At 31.4% G+C, this 21,833-nt stretch overlaps 1 protein-coding gene across 9 annotated transcripts in view; it reads left to right on the top strand.

The window, feature by feature from the left end:
• The window catches only part of Liprin-alpha (PTPRF interacting protein alpha), a 148,908-nt gene that overhangs the window by 93,050 nt on the left and 34,025 nt on the right, over positions 1 to 21,833 (top strand). For 8 of the 9 annotated variants that reach the window (XM_067265343.1, XM_067265336.1, XM_067265338.1 and 5 more), the window contains exons 6-14: positions 301 to 519; positions 674 to 820; positions 1,300 to 1,431; positions 2,266 to 2,343; positions 4,596 to 4,790; positions 8,192 to 8,283; positions 15,065 to 15,281; positions 15,368 to 15,570; positions 17,891 to 18,083. In XM_067265343.1, the coding sequence (XP_067121444.1) occupies positions 301 to 519; positions 674 to 820; positions 1,300 to 1,431; positions 2,266 to 2,343; positions 4,596 to 4,790; positions 8,192 to 8,283; positions 15,065 to 15,281; positions 15,368 to 15,570; positions 17,891 to 18,083 (1,476 nt within the window). The remainder of the gene's footprint in view (positions 1 to 300; positions 520 to 673; positions 821 to 1,299; positions 1,432 to 2,265; positions 2,344 to 4,595; positions 4,791 to 8,191; positions 8,284 to 15,064; positions 15,282 to 15,367; positions 15,571 to 17,890; positions 18,084 to 21,833) is intronic. The other variant, XM_067265342.1, reaches the window with a different exon arrangement.

Raw genomic sequence — 21,833 nt, forward strand, 5'->3', positions numbered from 1 at the left:
TCTTTTTTCCTATTGCAATTTTTACCACTTTTTAACAGTCACATAACCTGTGATGAAAAGCTGTTGTTGCATTGTTCCTAGGATGTGAAAACAAATAAAATGAGATTTTGATTATACGTTTTATAATAATAATTTTAACTTATTTGTGGCATTAGCTTAATTGGCACTTTATTTTGTTTTACCAACTTCAATTTGTACTAAACTTAATATTTAATTATAACAGATAAATTAAATTGTGCTTTGTTTGTTATGGATGTTGAGTATTTTGCTCCTTGTAAAATTCTGTGTTCAAAAATTTAGGTTTCGAATGGTTCGGCCGAGGCTGCCGCGGAGGCCTCCCGGGTCGTCGAACTCCAGGAGGCGCTCGAGAAGCAGACGTCGGAACTGAGCACGTCCCGGAGCAAGATCGTCGAACTGGGCAACAAGATCAGAGAGCTGGAAGATGGACTCTCTTCTGCTCAGAAGGAGGTATCCAGACTTCAGCAAGAGAATGCACGACTTGCAAGAGATCTGAAAGAGGCGAGTAGCGATCTGATTTGAAAATTTTCATGGCAATACCAATCAGATCTCATAAATTATTTCTTGTTTTGGTTTTTGATCCTGAAATCAAAACATAACTATTCTCGAGTCGACAGTGGAATAAAATTTTTAACAAGTTGTTTGATCATTTCAGAATAACGCACAGAAAGAAGACCAGGAAGAAAGGATATCGACTCTGGAAAAACGGTACCTCAACGCTCAAAGAGAATCGACTTCACTGCATGACCTCAATGAGAAATTAGAACAGGAGCTTTCTAATAAAGAAGCTCAATTAAAACTAGTAAGAAGTTATAAGATAATAATAATACAAAGCTTTATTCGTTGTACGATTAAAGGTCAATATTCATTTCTTTAGTATTCAAAGAATACGTTATTATATTGTCTATATTTAATTGTTCTCTATTTCAATTTAATTTTTTAACACCTGTAAAAAATATTCTAAAAAATAGAAGAGTTTGGCTAAAATTGTATTTCAACTTCAAAATATTTTTTATTTTCAGAGAGAGTTTTTATTTAAAAAAATGATGGCCCATCATTTATAAATAATTTAGTTGGTTATGTTATTTTGGTTCACGTTATAATTTGCAATTATTATTTTATTGATGATTTTTTTTTTTAAGCATTATAATGAAAATACATTTTAATTAATTTTTTTAGCTTTATATTTTGAAAATTAATGGTAATATTTTGTGACTTTTAAATATTATAATCTCCTTTCGATGATAGCATCCAAGTTATTAAGTGTCTTTTGTTTAAAAGAGTGAAGAAAAAGTTCGTGCTCTCCAAGAGCGATTAGAACTCGCCGAGCAGAAGTTGGCGGAGTTTTCGCGTAAGGTGGAAACGCTTCCGGGCGCCGATGGCGAGATGCAGAGAATGGATGCCTTATCCCAGGTGAGTGTCATCTTTAAAGGCTTGCAATTCTAGTTTGGATTTTGCAGCAGAGATTTTCGTCTGCCTAGATCATTTTTATGTGAATGGTCCTTCAAAAGTTAGAAAATAACAAAGGTTAAACTGTTCAGTTTAATCTGTCAATGCCTATTACTCCTAAAGAAATAAAATCTGTGAAGAAATTAATTATTTTAGATAAAAATACCTTATTGTTTATTCATAATTATCAACATAAGCACAATGATTCTTTGATTTGAATTTAAAAATCTAATGATGTGACATAATACACTATCTTCCTTAGGATACAGAATGGAAGTCTGAACAATAACAAAATTGTGTAAACATGTCATAATTTCTTCTTCAAAGGCTAAAATTTACATTCAATAATACTCACTTTTAACGAGGAAAATGACAGATTGTTTCTGAGTTAAAATTAATTTATTTATATGGTATAATAAACTAGGGTTTCTTTAAGTCCAGAGTTGGACTGGCAAGTTAAGACTACTTTTGACCAGTAGTTGGATCACCAAGATCATACCAACTGTTGTTCAGACCAAGTTAATTGCACAGGCAAATGTCGATGGCACAGCTTAGAAGGAACATCAATAAAGAAAAAATATTTATTACAACTTATAATTACAAAAATGTTAATATCCACTACCTTAATTACTGTGCAGTTGCACAGCTAAGAAGAAACAATGGTAACAAAGGTTATTATTTCAAATTTTATGAAAAATAAATATAGTAATATTTTGTCAGTCTTACATGCAATTATTATTTATAACATACAAGAATTATTTTATGTCGGAAAGAATGTAATATAGTTTGTTTTAATAGGAAAGACACGTCTCCGTAGAAGATAGGATACAGAGGCTAGAGACACAACTTGAGGAGAAGAGTACCGAATTAGCGAGAGTAAGTAAAGGCAAATTCTGTTTAAAGTGACTATTTTATTGGCCAAATTTCTACTTTCATATATTAATTTGAATATCATATTGTTGTAGATATCTCTAATTTAATATTAAAATACTGTTAGCTAATTGCTTCTTTTGCTTAAAATATAGTTTGAATGAGTATAATGCAATTTTTAAAAAGGCAAGTGTTTTGAAATTCACGTCGAATAGTTTAAAATGCATTTATGATAGTAGAGTTAAATTATTAATACGTGTAGTTCTGCACATTATGAGTCGAGTTATTTAATTGCATATTGATTAATCCATTAAATTATGGGATTTACCTTTGAATGCTCTAATTTCCCACGTTTAATTTTTATACTAATGATTATTAGACTTTGTATTAATTATACAGATAACGTTAATTGCCCTTCCATTAAAATATTAATAGCCTGTTGATGCGAATTGACTGAATTGTTTCGCACTAGAGATAATTACGTCCACGAGGAAGTTAGAAAATTCCGACATGATTAAAAACATTTACTTTTTAAATAACAGTTTACCAGTATGAAAATTTGAGAATTTTTATGCTATATCTAACAATTTATCTTTATCCATTTGTAATTTCTTTTGTATATTGTATGATTTACATTTGATAGTTCTTGCTTCATACTAGAATATTTTATCTAATATTAGAAACTTCAGGTACGAACCCCAAACAAATTAATAAGAAAAAAATGTTTCTATTTGATAAACTTAATTTAAATTCTGTAAAATTTCAATTACAGTAACATAAAATACTGAATTTCAATGGGTTGTTTTCAAGTTCCATCAAAGATTGTAATGCAGAAGTTATCGAATCAAATACATAGTTACGAAATTATATGAAAAAATCCAACAAGTTCCTGGCTTTGCTAGGAAAGCCAGGAACTTGTTATGCTCTTTTATAAGACTAGGAAAGCCAGGAAGGAAGGCCTAGTGCAATACGCTCTTTTATAGGACTCTGTTTGATAAAAGGTATGATGCTCCAGGTTTCGTCCCCCACTTTTTAAGAAAAATTTTTTGGGCTAAAATCTAAATATTCCAGATGCATATTTTAATTTATTTTGGCTAGTAACTATTTAAAATAAAATTGTGTGGCATTATCTATTATGAGATGTTCGTAAACAAACTTTACAAAACTCGATAAATTTTTAAAGCCAAAACAACCACCAGATTATGTCAGGTTACTTGTCCACTATCATATTTAATTAATTACTAAATAATTTGTCACTGGAGGAATGTAATCTTATGAGACATTATTACAAAATAACATTTGTATTATTAATTACTATAAAAAAGGCTTTTTATTTTGAGGGCGATTGATCCCCTCTATCTCCTCCACTCTCTCCTGTTCTGTGCTCGAAAATTTAATAGCATCAATGCTCTTTATATACAAGTTATCTTGCCAAATTTTTTTTTTAATCTTTACCTATCTTGAGATATTAAACAAAATAACACACACACACATATCATTTTTGGACTGATGTTTGGTTTGGGCTCTCAAAATGTCAACATTTGAAAAAAAACCAGAGGGTCAAGTTTGACACAACTACAATACTTTCTCATGTTGTGTTATAACAGCCAGGAAAGTAATATAGTTGCTGCATAATAGGTTCGAGCCATTACAACGAAAGATTTTCATAGAGTAAGCAATGGCATCTGTTATAAAAACATAGTTTTAGATTTGAGATTTTGTTAAGAGTTTTTCTCTTAAACAAATTACAAACTATTTCATTACAGTTTCTGTAAATTTTTCAAAAAACACTTAGACAAATACATTTCATTTAGCAAATTAATACCCTTTTCCATATAATTCTGTTCCAATTAATCACCATTGTGTCTGTGTAATTAATTAGTCTTTCGTGTTAAATTCTGTTACTGCATAATTAAAAGTTTGTTTAAGTTGTTCCTATCGATTGCATTTGTAATCTCTTTTCTTTTTCAAATAATTAATTCGGACATAATTTTTTTGTGCATATTGTCTACTTTGTATTTTTTATATAATTAGATGTTGGATAAATATCAGTTTGGATAAACAAAAAATATTTCTCTACCAGATGTAATGTGTGTCAGTATCAAATGTTTTTTGACAAAGACAAGTTTTTAAATAATTTCTTTTGTTGTATGTCTATGATTTTCTTTATATTGTCTATTATTTACAGACTTATCTTGTGATATGTTTTTGTTCATAAATTAAATTATTTTGTATTAAAAGTTAAAAAATTTTTTTAGTCAAGACAACGTGAAAAGATGAACGAGGAACACAACCAGAGGCTGTCGGCCACTGTGGACAAACTGTTGGCAGAATCAAACGAGCGTCTGCAGCTCCATTTGAAAGAGAGAATGCATGCGCTCGAAGAAAAGAATTCCCTGTCTCAGGAATTGGATAGAACGCGTAAAGTCTTAGAAGACACTCAGGGTGAAAAGGTGATTTAATATCTTTTTTGAATAAATATTAAAATTAATACAAATGCACAATCTCTTATCTGAAATCCTTGGGTCGAGATACTTGTCAGAATTTGAAACTTTTTGGTTTTTAGAATATTAATTGGGAGATTAGCAGGATAGAGATAGACCATAAAGTTACCAGTGTGCTTTTTATTATTAAGAAAACAATCTATAAAACTTGCACATATAAGCAGTGATAAATGCTTTTTTCATACTTTTCACTGTTATCTTTAGGGAAACTTGAACTTTAGTTTGACATTTACACAGTTCTGAAAATTGCATAATTACAAAATCAGCAAACAATGGAGATATGTCCAACTGGCAGAAACACTGACACTTGACTAATGCAACAACCTGAATGGCATGGGTCGAGTACAGTACGTGTCACATCTAGGCACATTTGGTGATAAATTCAAGGTAACCTCCAGAACCTTTGGTAACAGAATAATGGAATAACAGAATGTTGCCTCGTGTGATTTGAAGGTTACGTTTAAAAGAATTTAACATAAAAATTTTTCTTTATTTTGTATTTATGTATTATGCTTTGTGTCAATATTAGTCTATTACATCTTATTTTTATTATTGTCAGTTAGTTTATAACTTTTTGCATCTAGAAATCCAAATTTGTCTTTTTGTACTATGTGTAAATAAAATTTAGTCTCAAACAAAAGATGAACTGTCATAACAGAAATAATAAATTTTTGATACATATCACTGGATAGTCTAGGTTGGCACTAGTCTAAGTAGTAGATGTACCTGTGGTTGGTGACTGTTTTCAGTAGTCCAAATGGTGACTGTGTCAAAGCATACACACCCGTAAGCAGCAGGCTACCATGCATTTTTTTGTGAGAAAAACTGGGACCTCCTTTTGTCTTTCCATTTGGTCCATTAAAAAATTTGTCTCGGAGGCAAATGCTTGTTCGACGACAAAAATGAGATGCAAAAGATATAGCCGAGACAGAAAACTTCTATATTACGGGTTTTGACAGACCAGTAAAGCAACGGGACAAGTGTATTAATGTTACAGATGATTATGTCAAAAAACAAATGTTTCATCCTTATTCCTATTCTACTCTTTTCACTTTTTATAATCATTTGTGAGTTATCAAATCCCCATCATATATCAAGGTCATATAGAGAAGTGTGCATTCCAGAGGATCAGGCTTAAACGTATTAAATGTTATTCCACTATCTTTGGAAGTAAAAGTAACTCTCCAACAATGAGAATACATTTAAAAGTATTTGTATTCTTGAAAATCTTTAACAATTTTTGAATTTCTATTATGCAAATAATTGACAGTAAAGAAGTAAAAAATGAGAATTTCAGTAAGTTATTAGTATTTGCAACATTAATCTCAAAACATTGCTATCAAAAGCAGTCTTTGGTTTATATGAATATAGAATAACTAATAATAATAATCTCACAATATACAAAACACATGCACTGAAAAAATTAGCAAGTACACAGAACTCGCCCAGGTAATAAGGCATCTGTGGAGGATGGATAGGGTGCTTATTGTACCTGTCATTCTTTCCTCTACAGGTGTGATACCACACACACTACACAAAAGCCTGGGAACATTACAATTGAATAGAAATTCATACATCACACTACAGAAGGCCACTATATTGAATACATGTCACATTGTTAGGAATTTCCTGAATACAGGCACAGACACTGACACACATTTATTTAATTTTAGTTTTGTTTTGGTTGCTATGCCTTGACTCTGGTTTGGCATAGTACACAGCCACTGGTGTCAACCGAGTATAACCCATTAAACTTAACATAATAATAATAATAAATTCTCAAAGAGATAACACATTAAAAATGTCTTCACATTTTGTCTTTTTTTCTTCGGGAAGTAAGTCTTACAGCAGATATATTATTCTTTTAATTGTGTATTTGCCAGAAGGACTATCATAACATTGCATATTAAGGCAGGTGAGAAGACTCTAAAGGAAGGTTGACTCTGTCATGAGACCGTTATTTCCCAAAGTGTAAAAAGAACAGGGCGCAAAGACACTTTTAATGTATTTATCTCTTTAGAGAATTTTTTGTAAATTTCTAATTTTACTGTCCTAGCCCATTTTATCTATTAATAATAAAATGTATGGCAATATTTGTTTTGTCAATAGATTAAGCAACATTCTACAGTTTAATAGCTTTGTATTAAACTAGCAGGTGCTAGAATATTATTATTTTTTTCATATTATAGAAAAATGCTGTTGAGTTAATTAAATAAATAAAATCATATTTTCAGTGACAGAAATAAAATGTAATGCTTTTGTCATCATTATCTTATTCTTAAATTTATAGAATCTCTTAATCTGTCGAAACATTTTCGTCGATATCCTATAATCAAAGAAATGGTCAGTGCATATAAATTTCTAATGCAAAGACATTATTAACTTATGTAGCTTTAGAAAATGAAATCCATTTGAAATTAATTATCTTCTGAAATAAATGACTGATGTATTTGATGTATTTAGGAGGAAGTAGTGAAAGTAGCGACCGACAAATGTTTATTTTAAATTATTACAAGTTAGAATCTTAATGTGCTTAGTCTTTTCATTATAAAAATAATAACATTTTATCTATGGAGAGAGTATTCTGATGTACATAACTGTGTTTTATAATTTAATAATAATAATTACTTTTTTTTCTTCTTCTTTTTTTTAAAGGCAAACGAATTGACCAATTTGGTACAAATGTTGATTTAAAAGTGGGAAATAAATTATATTAAATCATATGACTGAATAGCTCACAAAATAATAAATGTAAAAGTTTCTTAAGTACAGAGACTACAGAGTTCATTAATTCATTTTGGTTATCACTCATCCCAAGTTTGTTAGCAAATACTTACTACCAAACTGGCATACATTCTTTCACATTTATCTTATTGCCGGATCTGTGCCAGTTCAAGGGTGACTCGTGTCCAAGTAAAAACCAATTTTTGCCATGCCTACTTCCGGAATGGTTGCTAACAGAGAATGCTTCTAGTACTGGCACTCTTGTAGAAACTATTTATAAATGACTTTAATGAAGTCCATTATAATTGGATCAATTTTTATAATATATATAACAGAATTGATGGAATCATATCAGCACATGTACTAACATCATAACTTTTTAACACAACACCACTGCAAGGTTGCCAAACCCTGTCTTATAAGAACATTCTATTAAAAATAAGTAAATAAATCTTAATTCATACAAGGCTTTAGTTAATACTGAATTTGTAATATTTAAGTTAGAATCTAACAAAGTGAGTCAGCATTTATATTTTGGTGGGAACACTTTAGATAATATAACAAGTATTAAATTTAAGAGGATTTATCTGCTCAATATTAAGTTTAATGATATTCTTCCATTTTAGGACAAAATTATTTCTGAGTTAGCCAGAATGAGAACGGAAATGGACTCTCTCAGAACGGATTTACAAACTTACAGGGCTGAAACTCTAGCAAGGTAAGAATCAGTTAGATTTTAATGATAAAAAGTTTGTTTTAAACATGCAGTATTTTGATTAGAAAATAATAATAATAATAATATTAATATGAAACTTTATATATGTATATTATACATTGATGATACATATACATTACAAAATTACATTATTATTCATGAGGATCACATTACAAATCAATTAAGTAGTCAAATTAATTCTGCCATCATAGTGACAAAATAAGAAAATGTCTTTGGTTATGATTTTGGACAAGCTAATTGATCAAACTAAAAAATACAGATACAGTTTAACCTGATTATAATGTCATCAGATGTAACAACAACCCTAATATAACATCAAATTTTTATTGGTCCCACAATTTTACTATACTAGATAATGTTAAAAAACCCACTTGTAATGACTAAACCCCTGTTTTAACATCATATTTGAAGCACTCCCAAATTTACAAAATTCGATTACAAATTTTATTTAACAAAGAAAATACATGTTCAGTCCTAGGGTCAGAGTCCACTTCCTAGAACAACTGTGGGTGGTACTCTCGCTACCTGACTTCATTGGAGTCAGGTTCGCCACACTTTTAAACGACGTGATGATTGGTTATTACGTACTCATTTTTAAATTACTTGATGCTAAATTGTTAAATATTCTATTATTTTTAATATAACATATTATATCAAATAGTTTATAAAGAAATAACTGAATTATTTTTAATTGGCATACATTAGTTTAACCTTTTGTTGCCTTTTTAATTCAACATTATTCTCAATACCAGAAGTTCCACCATTATTGAAACTTAAGACAAATAGAAATTTCTCATAAAAGGTAATTTTTGAAATTTTTAATTACATCAATGTAAACTTAGACATAATGATGTAAATAAAGTTGATTTAAACATGTAGTTTGCATTTTTATACATATGATAATAAATTATCATTATTATAATAGATACAGTATACTGTATCTATTATAATAATGATAAGAAATATTATTAAGAAATAATTTTATGGTAATACATACAATGTTAAATTAGAATGGATTTTATAATATATTCTTGAACACACTTGGTACTTTTTATGGGACTGAAATTATGACCCCGCAGATAATGATACTCGGTTATAATGGCAAAAACTTGCTGGTCTCATGGATGAGGTTATAATCAGATTAAACTGTATCTCCATACAATTACGCAGAGTGCCCAAAAAGTTAATGTGTGATGAGAAATTTGTAATGGAATTAAGGTTATACATGTGGCATTGCATACAAGACTTGTAAGTTGTACTTCCCACATTTCCATTTTGTGGTAGATGATGTTACCACTTGCAGAAGTTCTAGTTTTTGGAAAGACTTCTTTGCGATCTCATAATCACGCACAATATCTGGTCTTCTAGGTCTTTGGACTTCACTCCTCAGATTTTAGAGTGTCTGGGGATGTTTTTGGTTTTTTCTGTAGGAGAAATTGCAATATTGTACAGTACATAATACTTCACTTTTAATAAAACTTTACTTAAACCTTTTCCACCAAACAGTAGCTTTTTGGACAAACAGTAGTTACCACAGCAATTTGGATAAGGCAAAAATACAATTGTTTGGTTTACTTAGGACAAAATAATTTGTTGAGTAATAGTCACACAAATAACAAGGCACTTAGTTAGTTAGGCATTGTTAATAAAACAGTGCATAGCTAAATAAGTTGATTAAAATACAAAATGTTTTGCTAATGTAAACTTACTGCACTACACTTTGTAAATAAATAAATAAATTTTGGCATATTAATATAACTATAAATACCTGTCTTTGATGTAACTATAATAAATATTACTAGATTGTTATTTTAAAGTTGTGATAAACTCAGTTTTTAGACTCTCAAAATATTTATAAGCACAACAGAAAAAGTTTATAAAGTCGATAGATATTATAATTATTAGATAAAATTTTTGTTATTTCATCTGTAAATAAAACTTGACATAATTGTATACATCAGTCCAAAATAAAAGATCAGAAGAGTATCAGAGTAGGATAACTACAAAACAGTGACTTAACTGCTTACGTCTAGTCAAATTCCTTAATAGTTTATCAGACTTAACATATCCCAATAAGAATCTGTTACTATGTTTGAATAATTGAATTGTTGCATTGTTTGTATATGTTACTATATTTTGATTCATTAAAAAAATCACATTTTTAGTAGTTACATCTGGATGAATATTTACAGTGATATTAACATGCAAAAATAGTTTTAAATTAGTGCAGTTTTAACTCAAGAAGATATAAAATTTAGCAATAGCAAAAATAATTTGAATATTTTTTTATCTGCATATAAATAATGTATATACATGCGACAAAAACTAAAATTGCATGCAACACATTGTCAGATAACGTATAATATTTTATAAAAATATCAAATTAATGTTTAGAAACTTTATGAAAATCTATAAATATTTTGTATATAAAAACTTTAAATGTGACGATTCAAATTTTTAAGAATATACTTTATTGGCAGTTATGAAACATAATGAAAAATAATTGCTGTTGTTGGGACAGGACAATCGTGCCTTTTTTAAAAAATTTTCTCTCTAACTAACTGTAATTATTTGATGTTTTAATGATCCATATATGCTAATTTGGTGCTGAGACAAACATGCATTTGGAAACAGCACTACTAGAATTAACTTTTATACTAAAATATTTCTCATTTATTTATATTATATGGTCTGACACAATAGCATTTTACTAATTGAAGACCATGAAATGCAATTCTGCCTTATATTTTTGATTATAGCTTATATTATAATTAAAATGATTGCTTTAAGGAGCAAATTGCAAGAGAGAATTTTTTTAAACTAGCTTTTGTTAAAATTTGCTTACCTGTTGCTTTTCAGATGGTTCATTTTTTTTGCGATAACTTTGTTTTCCAAATACCAACTTTGGTTTTTCCCATCGTTGTCCTCGTATTTTGAGTTAGGAATAAGACCTGCATCACTTTGTCCAAAAAGTTTTTACTTTTGCACTAATTTTGGTTGCTTTCTGCTATGAACACTGTTTTCTATCAATAAAATTTATAAGTGTAAAGAAATGTGGCAAAATTTTGATTTTGTGACCATCGTGTGTTCGATGTATTGTGGTTAATGCAGTTAATTTATCGTAGATGAGAAAATCAAGATAATGATTTAAGATATTGCAAATTTTACATGATGTGACCCCAATTTAGGAGCGTACCTAGGGTTGCCGCCTCATAACTTAGTCTTGCCCGGAGATGATGATTTAAGAAAAAGAAAAAGGGAGACGTTTCCATAGAAGTCTCAGGAGGTGAAGGGTCTAAAGTAGGGTGAATACTAGCTGGCCATATATTTCTAAATATTTATAAAAAATTACACTTTTTATAGCAATTTCTGACCCTCCCGACTTAATTAAACATATATATAATAAAATCTATTAATTAAAAAAATTAAAAAACTATTGGATGTCATTTTTGACATCAGAAAGTAGCTTTAAATAACTTTACCAAAGTAAAATCTGTGCACTAGAACTTTAGAACAATGAATGAAATTTGATTTTTAAAAAATCCCATAAAAAACAATTAAACGTTAATTGTGCGTCATTAAAGGTTGATTAAAATTGCAATAAAATTTTTTGTGCAGGTAAAAATTTTTGAAAAAATTTGGAGACTAAAAACATCTGAAATTCAAAAAAAAAAATATTTTGTTTTGAGGGTCCAACAGAACTGTTTGTTATGTAATGCTATTTAATCTGCTTGAGACTGACTAGAGCATGAGACAATAGGATTAACTATATACTGTAACTTACTGTTAATCATCAACCAACACAAACACTAATTATCAAACTGTCAGCTATGTAGGCTATATCATGTCATTCTCAATAGACATTTCTTGACAGAACAGTCACAAGAGAGAGTACGAGTACATAGCATGCAGCAGCACTGCGCCTACGCCAGTTATAGATGTTATGTCTTTAAGCCAATGACCTCTACACTAGTAATTCGGTACACGGGGGAAGAAATATACATGACAGTTTGCATATAATTTTGTACATATTCATTTCAACTCTCACAACCCAGAGAAATATTAATTAATCCCAGAGCCCGGAGATAACTCACTAAATCCCAGAGTCTCACGGTCAAACCCATATAGGTGGCAACCCTAAGCGTACCCCATTCCCAAAAACTTCTCACAAGCAGGGGTGAGCTTTTTTCATTATTTCTTATAGTTCAAATTTGTACCATATTCAGTTATAATCCAATTACTCTATAACATTAAAGTACTACAAAACATTTATCTGTGAACCAATCACTCTAAATGAAATAAATGAAAAGCATTAATTGGGTTTTTCCACCAACATAAAAGGAGTTAATAAGAAACATATTTTCTTTGTCATACTTGCATGTTATTGCAATAACTGGAAAACAAGTAAAATAGAGTAAAATGTAATTGTAATTGCAGATGGAAGAGTTTGTAATACAGAGAGAGAATTCACTGTAGTTGCATTAGATTAAATGGCCTGATTCTAATAAACAAATTTTCATTGTAAACAAAGCAAAGAAAATGGAAATTGGAATCTATGAGATAGATAATCGGAATTTATGGGAATTTTGATCTTGTGCTTGCGATTAGAATATTTTGTTTCATAAATTGAGAGAATAAGTTTAAGCATCTTCTCATAGCAAATTCTTCTATATGAATGATATAGTACAATGCGACTTATAAATTAGGTTACATTGTGTATATCACTTCTATAAGTGTCCAATATAAAGTTTTTTAGAAGTGTTAGATCAACATATTACTTGTAAAATTATAGTACATAGATTTTTCTTAATAAATTAAATCAATTTTAATGCTAAGTTCACTCGTTAAATAAAAACATGTTCCAAAATGCTCATCCGACAATAAACATTTGTGTATTTTCTCTTTCCTAGCTTACATTTTCAAGAAATAATTTGATACAAAATGATAAAATATTGTCTTTATTTTTCATTTAATGGTCAGTTTTTATTTCTAAACCAATTTTCAAGAATTTATGAAAGTTCTGGAATTATATACGAAAACTCAGATAATATTTTATGTGAACTAAACCTAAAATATTCTAGAATTTGCATATTCAATTTTGGAATCTTGTATTCTGATTATTCTTGGCAGAGTGGTTTTGAATGTTAATAAAAGGTATTGAAATTCTCTCATCTAGTCTCTAGTGTAGTCAAAATAAACATTATTTTTTGGTGTTAATGTGTTTTTTTCTTATAAATAATAAAATTGGGATGTTATTAATTTGTTTAAAAGTTTAAAAAGTCAAAATCTGTAATATGCAAATCAGAATGGCATAAATGTTTTCATTAATTGCATTCTGTCATATCTTTATGGTTCAGTGCTAATGAAACTGTGGTTTGTGAACAGTTTGTTACTGAACCATGACAAGATACTTAAACATTTAGTGCCAGAGATGGACCAGCTATCAAAATCAGCTTGATAAATTACACGAAAATGGCCCACAAACCCATTTTTCAAAATAATTAGGACCAAATTTTGTCATTTTATTTTTCTTACTAATTCAGTCTAAAAATATTTTTAAAAACTTCATTCTCTCTCCTTTTTGTGACAATTTTTACTTCACAAAAATACCAGTCTGCAAGGATTGGAATGAAAATAAATTTGGTCTGAGAATGCAGAAAGTTTGAGAAGCACCATTGTAAACAACCAAAATTAGTGAAATAGAACAATGTAATGCATAAAATCAAAAGTAAATAATTGTGCTCTGAATACTAAGATATACAAAATCATTCTCTCTCATAGATAGTTGTAATTATTAACAAACAAATGACTATAGTACTACACATATATTTGAAAGATTAGCAATAAGAATAGTTATTTAGTTGTTGAATAAGTTTGATAATTTCCTATTTATGAGGAAAAAATTGGGCGTCGACAATACAGTCGTAAAAATCTTAAAATGCGCATTCGACAGAATGCAAATGTCGAGAAGTGCCACGTCTCAGTTTTTACTTAACTTTCTCCCTCCACCATCCTGTTTCGTTACATTTGATTTTTGCAGCAGAGAGCCTTTGATTTGCAATTCGTTATTTTATTTATGATGTGATGTCTTCATCAGCATGCATTTATAGAATTTTTTATGTGAAAATTATTCATTGTTGTTGCTTATTATCATACAGTATAGTAATACAAATAGAATATTTAGTGTATCCTTGCTGCTAATGTCTGCAAGAAAAGCCAGTTACTGTATGATAATGCATTTGTAATTGATTGGAATTTCATATCGCTGAATTGAAAATAATGTGCATGTATAAAAGTAACATAAATCAATTTTTATGCCGAATTATGCATGAAGTTAGTGTCTCTGGAGCCGGTGAATCCCAAATAAAGGTTATATTGTATTTTTCCAAGTAATATTCTGATATATTTGGATTCCGAATGGGCTTATTAATATTTTGCTGGTTCGTGTATTATTTTTTCTTTAAAATTTAGTGTTCTGATTTCACTTTTTTCATCGTTTTCATTTGTCATTTATTTAGAGAGAGCAAATTTTTTCTACATAAATTATGAGAGAGAGAGTTTTGTTTGTTCCCGCATAATTTATATGATTTCTGTCCTCGGGCTGCGTAAACCTCGCATAATTTTTAATTTGTTCTTTTTAATATTATATCAACATTATTTTTTGTTTTCTATTCATTTTTTCATGGCATGTTTCACCATTTACAATCTCTTGCGACTGATGTCGATGCTCGGGCATGTTGGATGTTTTTCGGATGATATCTAGTCGCTCGGTTATTCGCCCATCTCCTGCTTCCCCTTCTTGGACCGGTCTGCCGGCAGGATGCATTTCGATGGTTACTTCTCCCAACAAGAACTCTATGGGAGTTGTTGAAAATACAGATGCTTGTTGTGGAGTATATGGATTTAACATGTCCCCTGCATCTGTTAATCACAGGAACCATAGAGGACGCCAACCACCCATGGAAGAAGATCCGGAGAAAGTAAGTCAGACAAACATAAAAATATTTTGTTACCTAAAATCCAAACTGCTATAATATGGTATTAAATAATAATTATTTGTATTCAGGAATGGGAGAAAATAGATCAGTCTCATGTCATAGCGAACGTACAACAGGCTTTTGATGCCAGCGACACAGAATGTAGTCAGACGGACGATAACGAGAGCATATTCGAGGCGATGGATATGCTGTCTCCGACAGGTCACACAGACGCTCAGACGCTCGCACTCATGCTTCAAGAACAACTAGATGCCATCAATAATGAAATCAGGTAATTTTTATTTTTAATACAGAACATTGTAATGTACATTAATACATTGGAAAACTGTCTAAGTTTTACATCATGTGGCATGCATTTGGTCAATACAAAATTCTTCCTATGCTTGCCATGGCATATTTGTCATCGCTTCTCTCATGACAATCAATTAGCCCGCTCCTGCAGATTACTCTTGTTTCACAATGATGAGCTATTACAACTTTGTAATCTACAGAACACAAAATGCTTTCTGGGTTCTGGAGTTCCTACTTCATTTACAGGGTTCCCTAGATTTAGATAAACTTTGGATATAGTTGGTAGATGAAACTTGGACAGTTACTCTATCAATTGACATACATTGCATACCTCTCGGATAATAACATAAAATAGTAACAATTATGTTACTATTTACTCGTGTAACATTGCACACTACGGGGAGCCACTCTGGTTGTAACTTCCCCCAGGATACATCTTGGCACCTTAACTAACCACTTATTAACCTGCGCCAGGTGCTCACTGATGTCAGGATTACTGATATGGCGCACATAGAGAGACCTTTTATAGATTGCATCACATGTAAATTCTAGTACAGGGGTACCTTGTATAACGTATGCCTCGAATAACAGATGCTGTGAACAACGGACTTTCTGTTTGGCTGTTATGTGACTTGAGCAATGGCTGGGAACAACGGACTTTCCGGTATAATTGGTGACTGCTCATGGGTGCGTTCTTTAATAGCGGTCGCTCTGTGTCTCCGCTACTATGGGGGTGTGCTGCTGTTTGTAGGCATTTAGGAACGACGGTGAAAGAAAGAAAGATGGCGGCGCCTGCACTATCGATAGTATCGTGATGGAGGAATCTATAATTCTAAACTATGAGCTTTAAAAGGCAAAAGAAGGGTCCCAATTTAACCATAAAATGGATTATTTGTTGAAAGAGCATTCAAAATAGCCTCAAAAAAAAATTCGTAAAGACACTTACATCACTGCGTGCGCTAACTCGCGCTTTCACAATTTCTAAATTCTCATTCATAAAACCACATAATGGACCCGGAAACGAAACTATCTGAGCCATAGAGGATGCCATGTTGGTTTCCACCGCAAACTACTGCTACAAGCGGCCGTTTTTGCCGTTCGACGGCGCGCACTCACATTGGAATTCAGGAACGCGTTCCACAGGAATTTTTTAACAGATGTCACTCGCGAAGAGTTGTGCGGAGGAATAAAAGAATGCACCCCATGTTCATTTTTTAATGATAGTACGGTTATTTTATGCTGCGGAACGAATTAGATGTTTTAACATGTATTTCTATGGGAAAATGCGTTTCGTATAACGGACGTTTCACTTAACGGACGTGCACCTGGAATGGATTAAGTATGTTATACAAGGTACCACTGTAATTTTAATTTTTATAAAAGTTGTTAGCATGAGTATTATAAGTGATAATGTTCTAATTTGTTTCTCAACAATCTTTGTCCCAATAAAAATAACAAATGTTTGTGTGTCAAAATAATATAAACCAATGTCCAAAGACTATTTGAGTTTGTGGGTGCCGGGTGGTGGACGGAGTCTTGTTCCTCCTTTTTTTGGCTCACAGGTCCGTTAGACCTGCCCACGTCAAGATGGCGGTTCTGAAGTGTTACGCGCTACGCGTTTTTAGGTGAGTAAAGGAAGTGGATGGGTCCGACGATAGAGCGGCGGTGATGATACCTGAATAAAAGACATAGCCAACGGATAGTAACAACAACAAAAATTTATTTAAGCTAACGATATAATTACAGAAGAGGCGCGCGATGGTCGCCTCTTTTCGGATCCACGGAGGAAGAGTTTACAAAAATTCGGGTCATACCTCGTGATCCGGGTCGGTCCTCGTAGTCAACGTATTCCATAGATTTCGGGTGGTTTCTCTCAATATTGCGCGCACACACAGTCAAAGTGACAGAACGTAACCGGCTCCCTGTCCTCCCTCGTCGCCCTTTTATCGTCTCGGTCACGTTTTGCAGTTTTGCCAACCAGCGTTTTTCGACTCTTGTTCCTCCTGATTCATATTTTCTTTGTGGGAACCAAGCAATAAAATATTTTATTATTAACAGCTTTGTTCCGGCGGGTTCGAATTTTCACAAGTTAATGTTACCTGTATAAAAATTTTAGAAGAAAAATTTTTGAAAGTATTGTTGGATATGCATTATAAATTTCATTCCTCATCAGTGAATTTTTTTCAGGGTAGAAGACATGATTTATTAGACTGAACCTTTTATTTCAGTGCAGTTAAAAATAAATAATTTGGCTAGATTTATGCTGTAAAATTGTAATTTGAAATTAATTTGAAATATAGGTTAATTCAGGAAGAAAAGCAGAGTACGGAACAGAGAGCCGAGGAGTTGGAATCCAGAGTCGGCAGCCTGGAAACGATGGGACTTCTGGGAAGGGGTCGTTCCCTGGAGCGTTCCTCGCCTCCCCAGAGTGGTCGGTCCACTCCCAAATCACACCATAGCCCACAGAGAGACTATTTACAGAAATATCATACCGTATGTAACAATTTTAGTTTTTTGAAAATTGAAAATCCATAAACTATTTTGAATAGTACATAATATAATGGATTAATAATATAAAATTCTATTTGTTAGATTTGTAAAATATATTTTATATCAAGAAAGAATTTTATAGCAGAAAATTTTGTTTTTGTATTTTTAAATTTAGTTTATCAGTGGATTTAGAGAAATGATTAAAGTTAAAATTTTGTACCGTAATTAAGTGTAATAAAGTAGTATCTAACATCTACTTATTAGAAACAACATATTTATATTTCAAATAATATTTTCTATTGGGAATTTGAAGCAGATTCCAAACCCATTATTTGATGGTCTGTTCTGCAATGCTGCTTAGTGATAATCTTGTAGAAACTAAAAATTCATAGCATAAGTTAATATGTTTAATAAAATGGCCAGGACAGTAAATATAAAGTGAGTTTATTAAATTAGTGATTGAACAGTGGGCATCTGTAGCCATTGCAGTAATAGGTGATAGGACAACTGTATGTGTATGTGGTAGACAACTAACTAGTACACAGTCTAATCTTTTTTGAAAGGTCAACATCAGCTTGTGTCTTGTTTGCAATTATGCAGGGCATCCAAAAAGTGACTTGCAGAGAGAAATTTGTAACAACATTAATGTTATACATATGACATTGCATACAAGACCAATAAGTTGCAAGTCTCCCATTTTCACTTAGCAGTAGATGACATTCCAGTTTTCGAAAGGCTTTTTTGCAATTGTATAAGCTTCCCTGGAATCAGGTCTATTAGGTTTCTGTACATTGTTATCCTCAGATTCTGGATTCTCTGGGAATGTTTCCAGCATTTATCGGGAGAGAAACTACCATATCATACATAAAACTTCACATTCATTAAAACTTAAATGTTTTCCACCAGGCAGTAACTTTTTAGTCATTCTATAGCTTACTTATTGAGTTCATTAATGTTTGTCCCATTGTTCTTAATCTTGCACCTTACAACCTTTTAGCAATTTTTATTTTAAATTTTTAGATGTTACCGGAGGTGATTTTAAAATTAATTTGCATCAGTTTTCTTTTTCAGAGTAGCCAGATTGAAAAATTTGCTTTATTTTTAATTAAAGTTGATTTATCAAATCATTTAACAATTAACATTAACATATTTGATTTTATTTTACTATAATTGCATGATTAAATTGTAATTAGTGTTTTGCATAATATGTCCTTATACTTTGACAGTGTCTTAATTATGCATCTAAGATAAGAAACAGTTTCCTTTATTTCTTGGTACACTTGGGATCTTTAAGACATGTTACAGTTTTTATGGAAAATAATGATGATAGCATTTAATTTATTGACTTCCTTTATATTGTTTTAATATAACATCTTATATTTATACAAGTCATTAGGTTTCTGCATTAATTTTGTCTAATAGAAAGTTTGTGATTCTGTTTGCTTGGTAGGTTATAGAAACAACATTAGTTGTACTCATAAATCCATCTTTGTTTGAATAGTCCAGACCTTGACTCAAGAAAATCAATATAAATCAAACATTGTTTGTCCGAAGTAGTGCCAAATGTCGGTTATCCATACCTCTGAGCAGCACTTGCATTTTCAATAAAAATCAATGAAACAGACTTTTGCCAGTGATGTGACAAAAATATGAAATAAATGTTTATTTAGTTTGATATGTGTTCTGCAACGATTATATGTACAAGTTTTGTGGTACACTACCAACAGAAAGCTTAACACCAGTCGTGTTTCATAAAATAAGTAAATAAAACTGGCTTGTAATCATTTAAACTGTGTACATTTATTGTGTAATGAAACAATAAAACCTAATTTGGGAGGTAACATCACTCAGTACCACAATTACCTGGAATAATGATGACAGTGTACTATCATTCTGATTATGTGACATTGCTATTTTCCAATTTATTTAAATAATGGGTAACACTGAATAGTGCAACTTCTGATTAGTTATTGAATATGCAATAAGATTTGTAAAGTAGCACGTGAAGGTATTTGAGCAGGTCTCTTAGCCGTAATATTGTAGTGCCTGGCTAGATGTGACCAGACAGTGAAAAATGCCTCATAAGCCAGGAAGTTCATCTTTATCACTGAGAAATGTGCAATCATTTGTGCTTTGCATGAAGCAGAGTTTTACAGAACAGGAAATAGTAAGACAACTCAACAAATCAAAACAAGTGTTCATTGTGCATTAGAGAGGATGAGGAAGCAGCACTAGAAATCATTCTGACCATCCAAATGGGAAGACCCAAATCTGCATCAGCTCACAAGGACAGATTTATGCTAAAATGGTAACTAACTGTGTCTGCAATTACAGCAGACTGCCATCTCTCACCACAGCAAAGAGTTGATTGCAGAAAACTGGTCTTTGTGATCAAGTTGCAGCACGAAAGCCATTCCTTTACCACAGAAATTAGACTACACAATTGAAGTGGAAAAACAGCACAAGAACTGGTCTAAAGTGGAAATTGGAAGTGGATGCTATGGATTGATGAATCAAAGTTTGAACTCTGGATCAAACCATAGAATATGTATTTGCTACAAAAGTTCTAAGAGACTGTCTGGTTCCTATAGTGAAGCATGGTAGGGTGATGATATGGTATGGGGATGCTTGGCTATAAATTAGATGGATGACATCTACAGAATTGAGGGACTGGTGAACTTATTCATCAAATACCATCATCATCAAATACATTTTTGCATGTTGTGCCCTGTGATAGATTCTTGTTGGAGATATTTTTGTCTTAGAACAAGATAATGACCCTAAACATACATCCAACCTAAGTTACAACAGAAGGAAGCAATAGGTATGTCACTACAGACTTGTCATTTACTGAACTGCTTTTGAACTTGTGGACAGACAAATTTAACAAAAAACACATCAAATTGTGCGTTGCGCTTCTTGTCTAGTCTTGTGTTCAATTATATGAGAGCTAAGGTGGCTTTTCTTTTTCGCTAGACTTATTATACTATCAATAAACAGGAGGACAAGTTTTAGAAAAACTTTTTATTTCTTTTATTTCTTTGAGTATGCATTTCGAACAATTATGTCCCTTTTCAACTCTTGTGTTACAAATGAACTATGAGAAATGCATGAGTTGTGACATTAGATAAAATATGGATGGTGATTATTGATTAACAGGTATAAGAAGATTACTGTAATTTAATACAATCCTCTTATGTCCCTTTTATTTTAACAGTGCACTACCTTCACTTTATCATACTGGTTGTTCCAAAGGGTTGTTTCTATTGTTCTTACCATAACCAAGATCACGGTTTCCCAAATTTTATAATCTTAACTCAGCACTGTGTCATGTATATTGGGGTGTTTTTTTCCACACTATGTACCATGCTGTCAAGTTTACTTTTATACCTGTTAATCAATAATTGCCATCCACATTTTATCTAAACAGGTATAAAAGTAAACTTGACAGCCTGGTACACAGTGTGGGAAAAAACACCCCAATATACATGACACAATGCTGAGTTAAGATTATAAAATTTGGGAAACCATGATCTTGGTTACGGTAAGAACAATAGAAACAACCAGTATGATAAAGTGAAGGTAGTGCACTGTTAAAATAAAAGGGACATAAGAAGATTGTTTTAAATTACAGTAATCTTCTTATACCTGTTAATCAATAATCACCATCCATATTCTATCTAATGTCACAACTCTTGCATTTCTCATAGTCCATTTGTAACATGAGTTGAAAAGGGACATAATTGTTTGAAA

Source organism: Centruroides vittatus, unplaced genomic scaffold (assembly GCF_030686945.1).
Source record: "Centruroides vittatus isolate TY-2023 unplaced genomic scaffold, ASM3068694v2 contig_221, whole genome shotgun sequence".
Taxonomy (NCBI): domain Eukaryota; kingdom Metazoa; phylum Arthropoda; class Arachnida; order Scorpiones; family Buthidae; genus Centruroides; species Centruroides vittatus.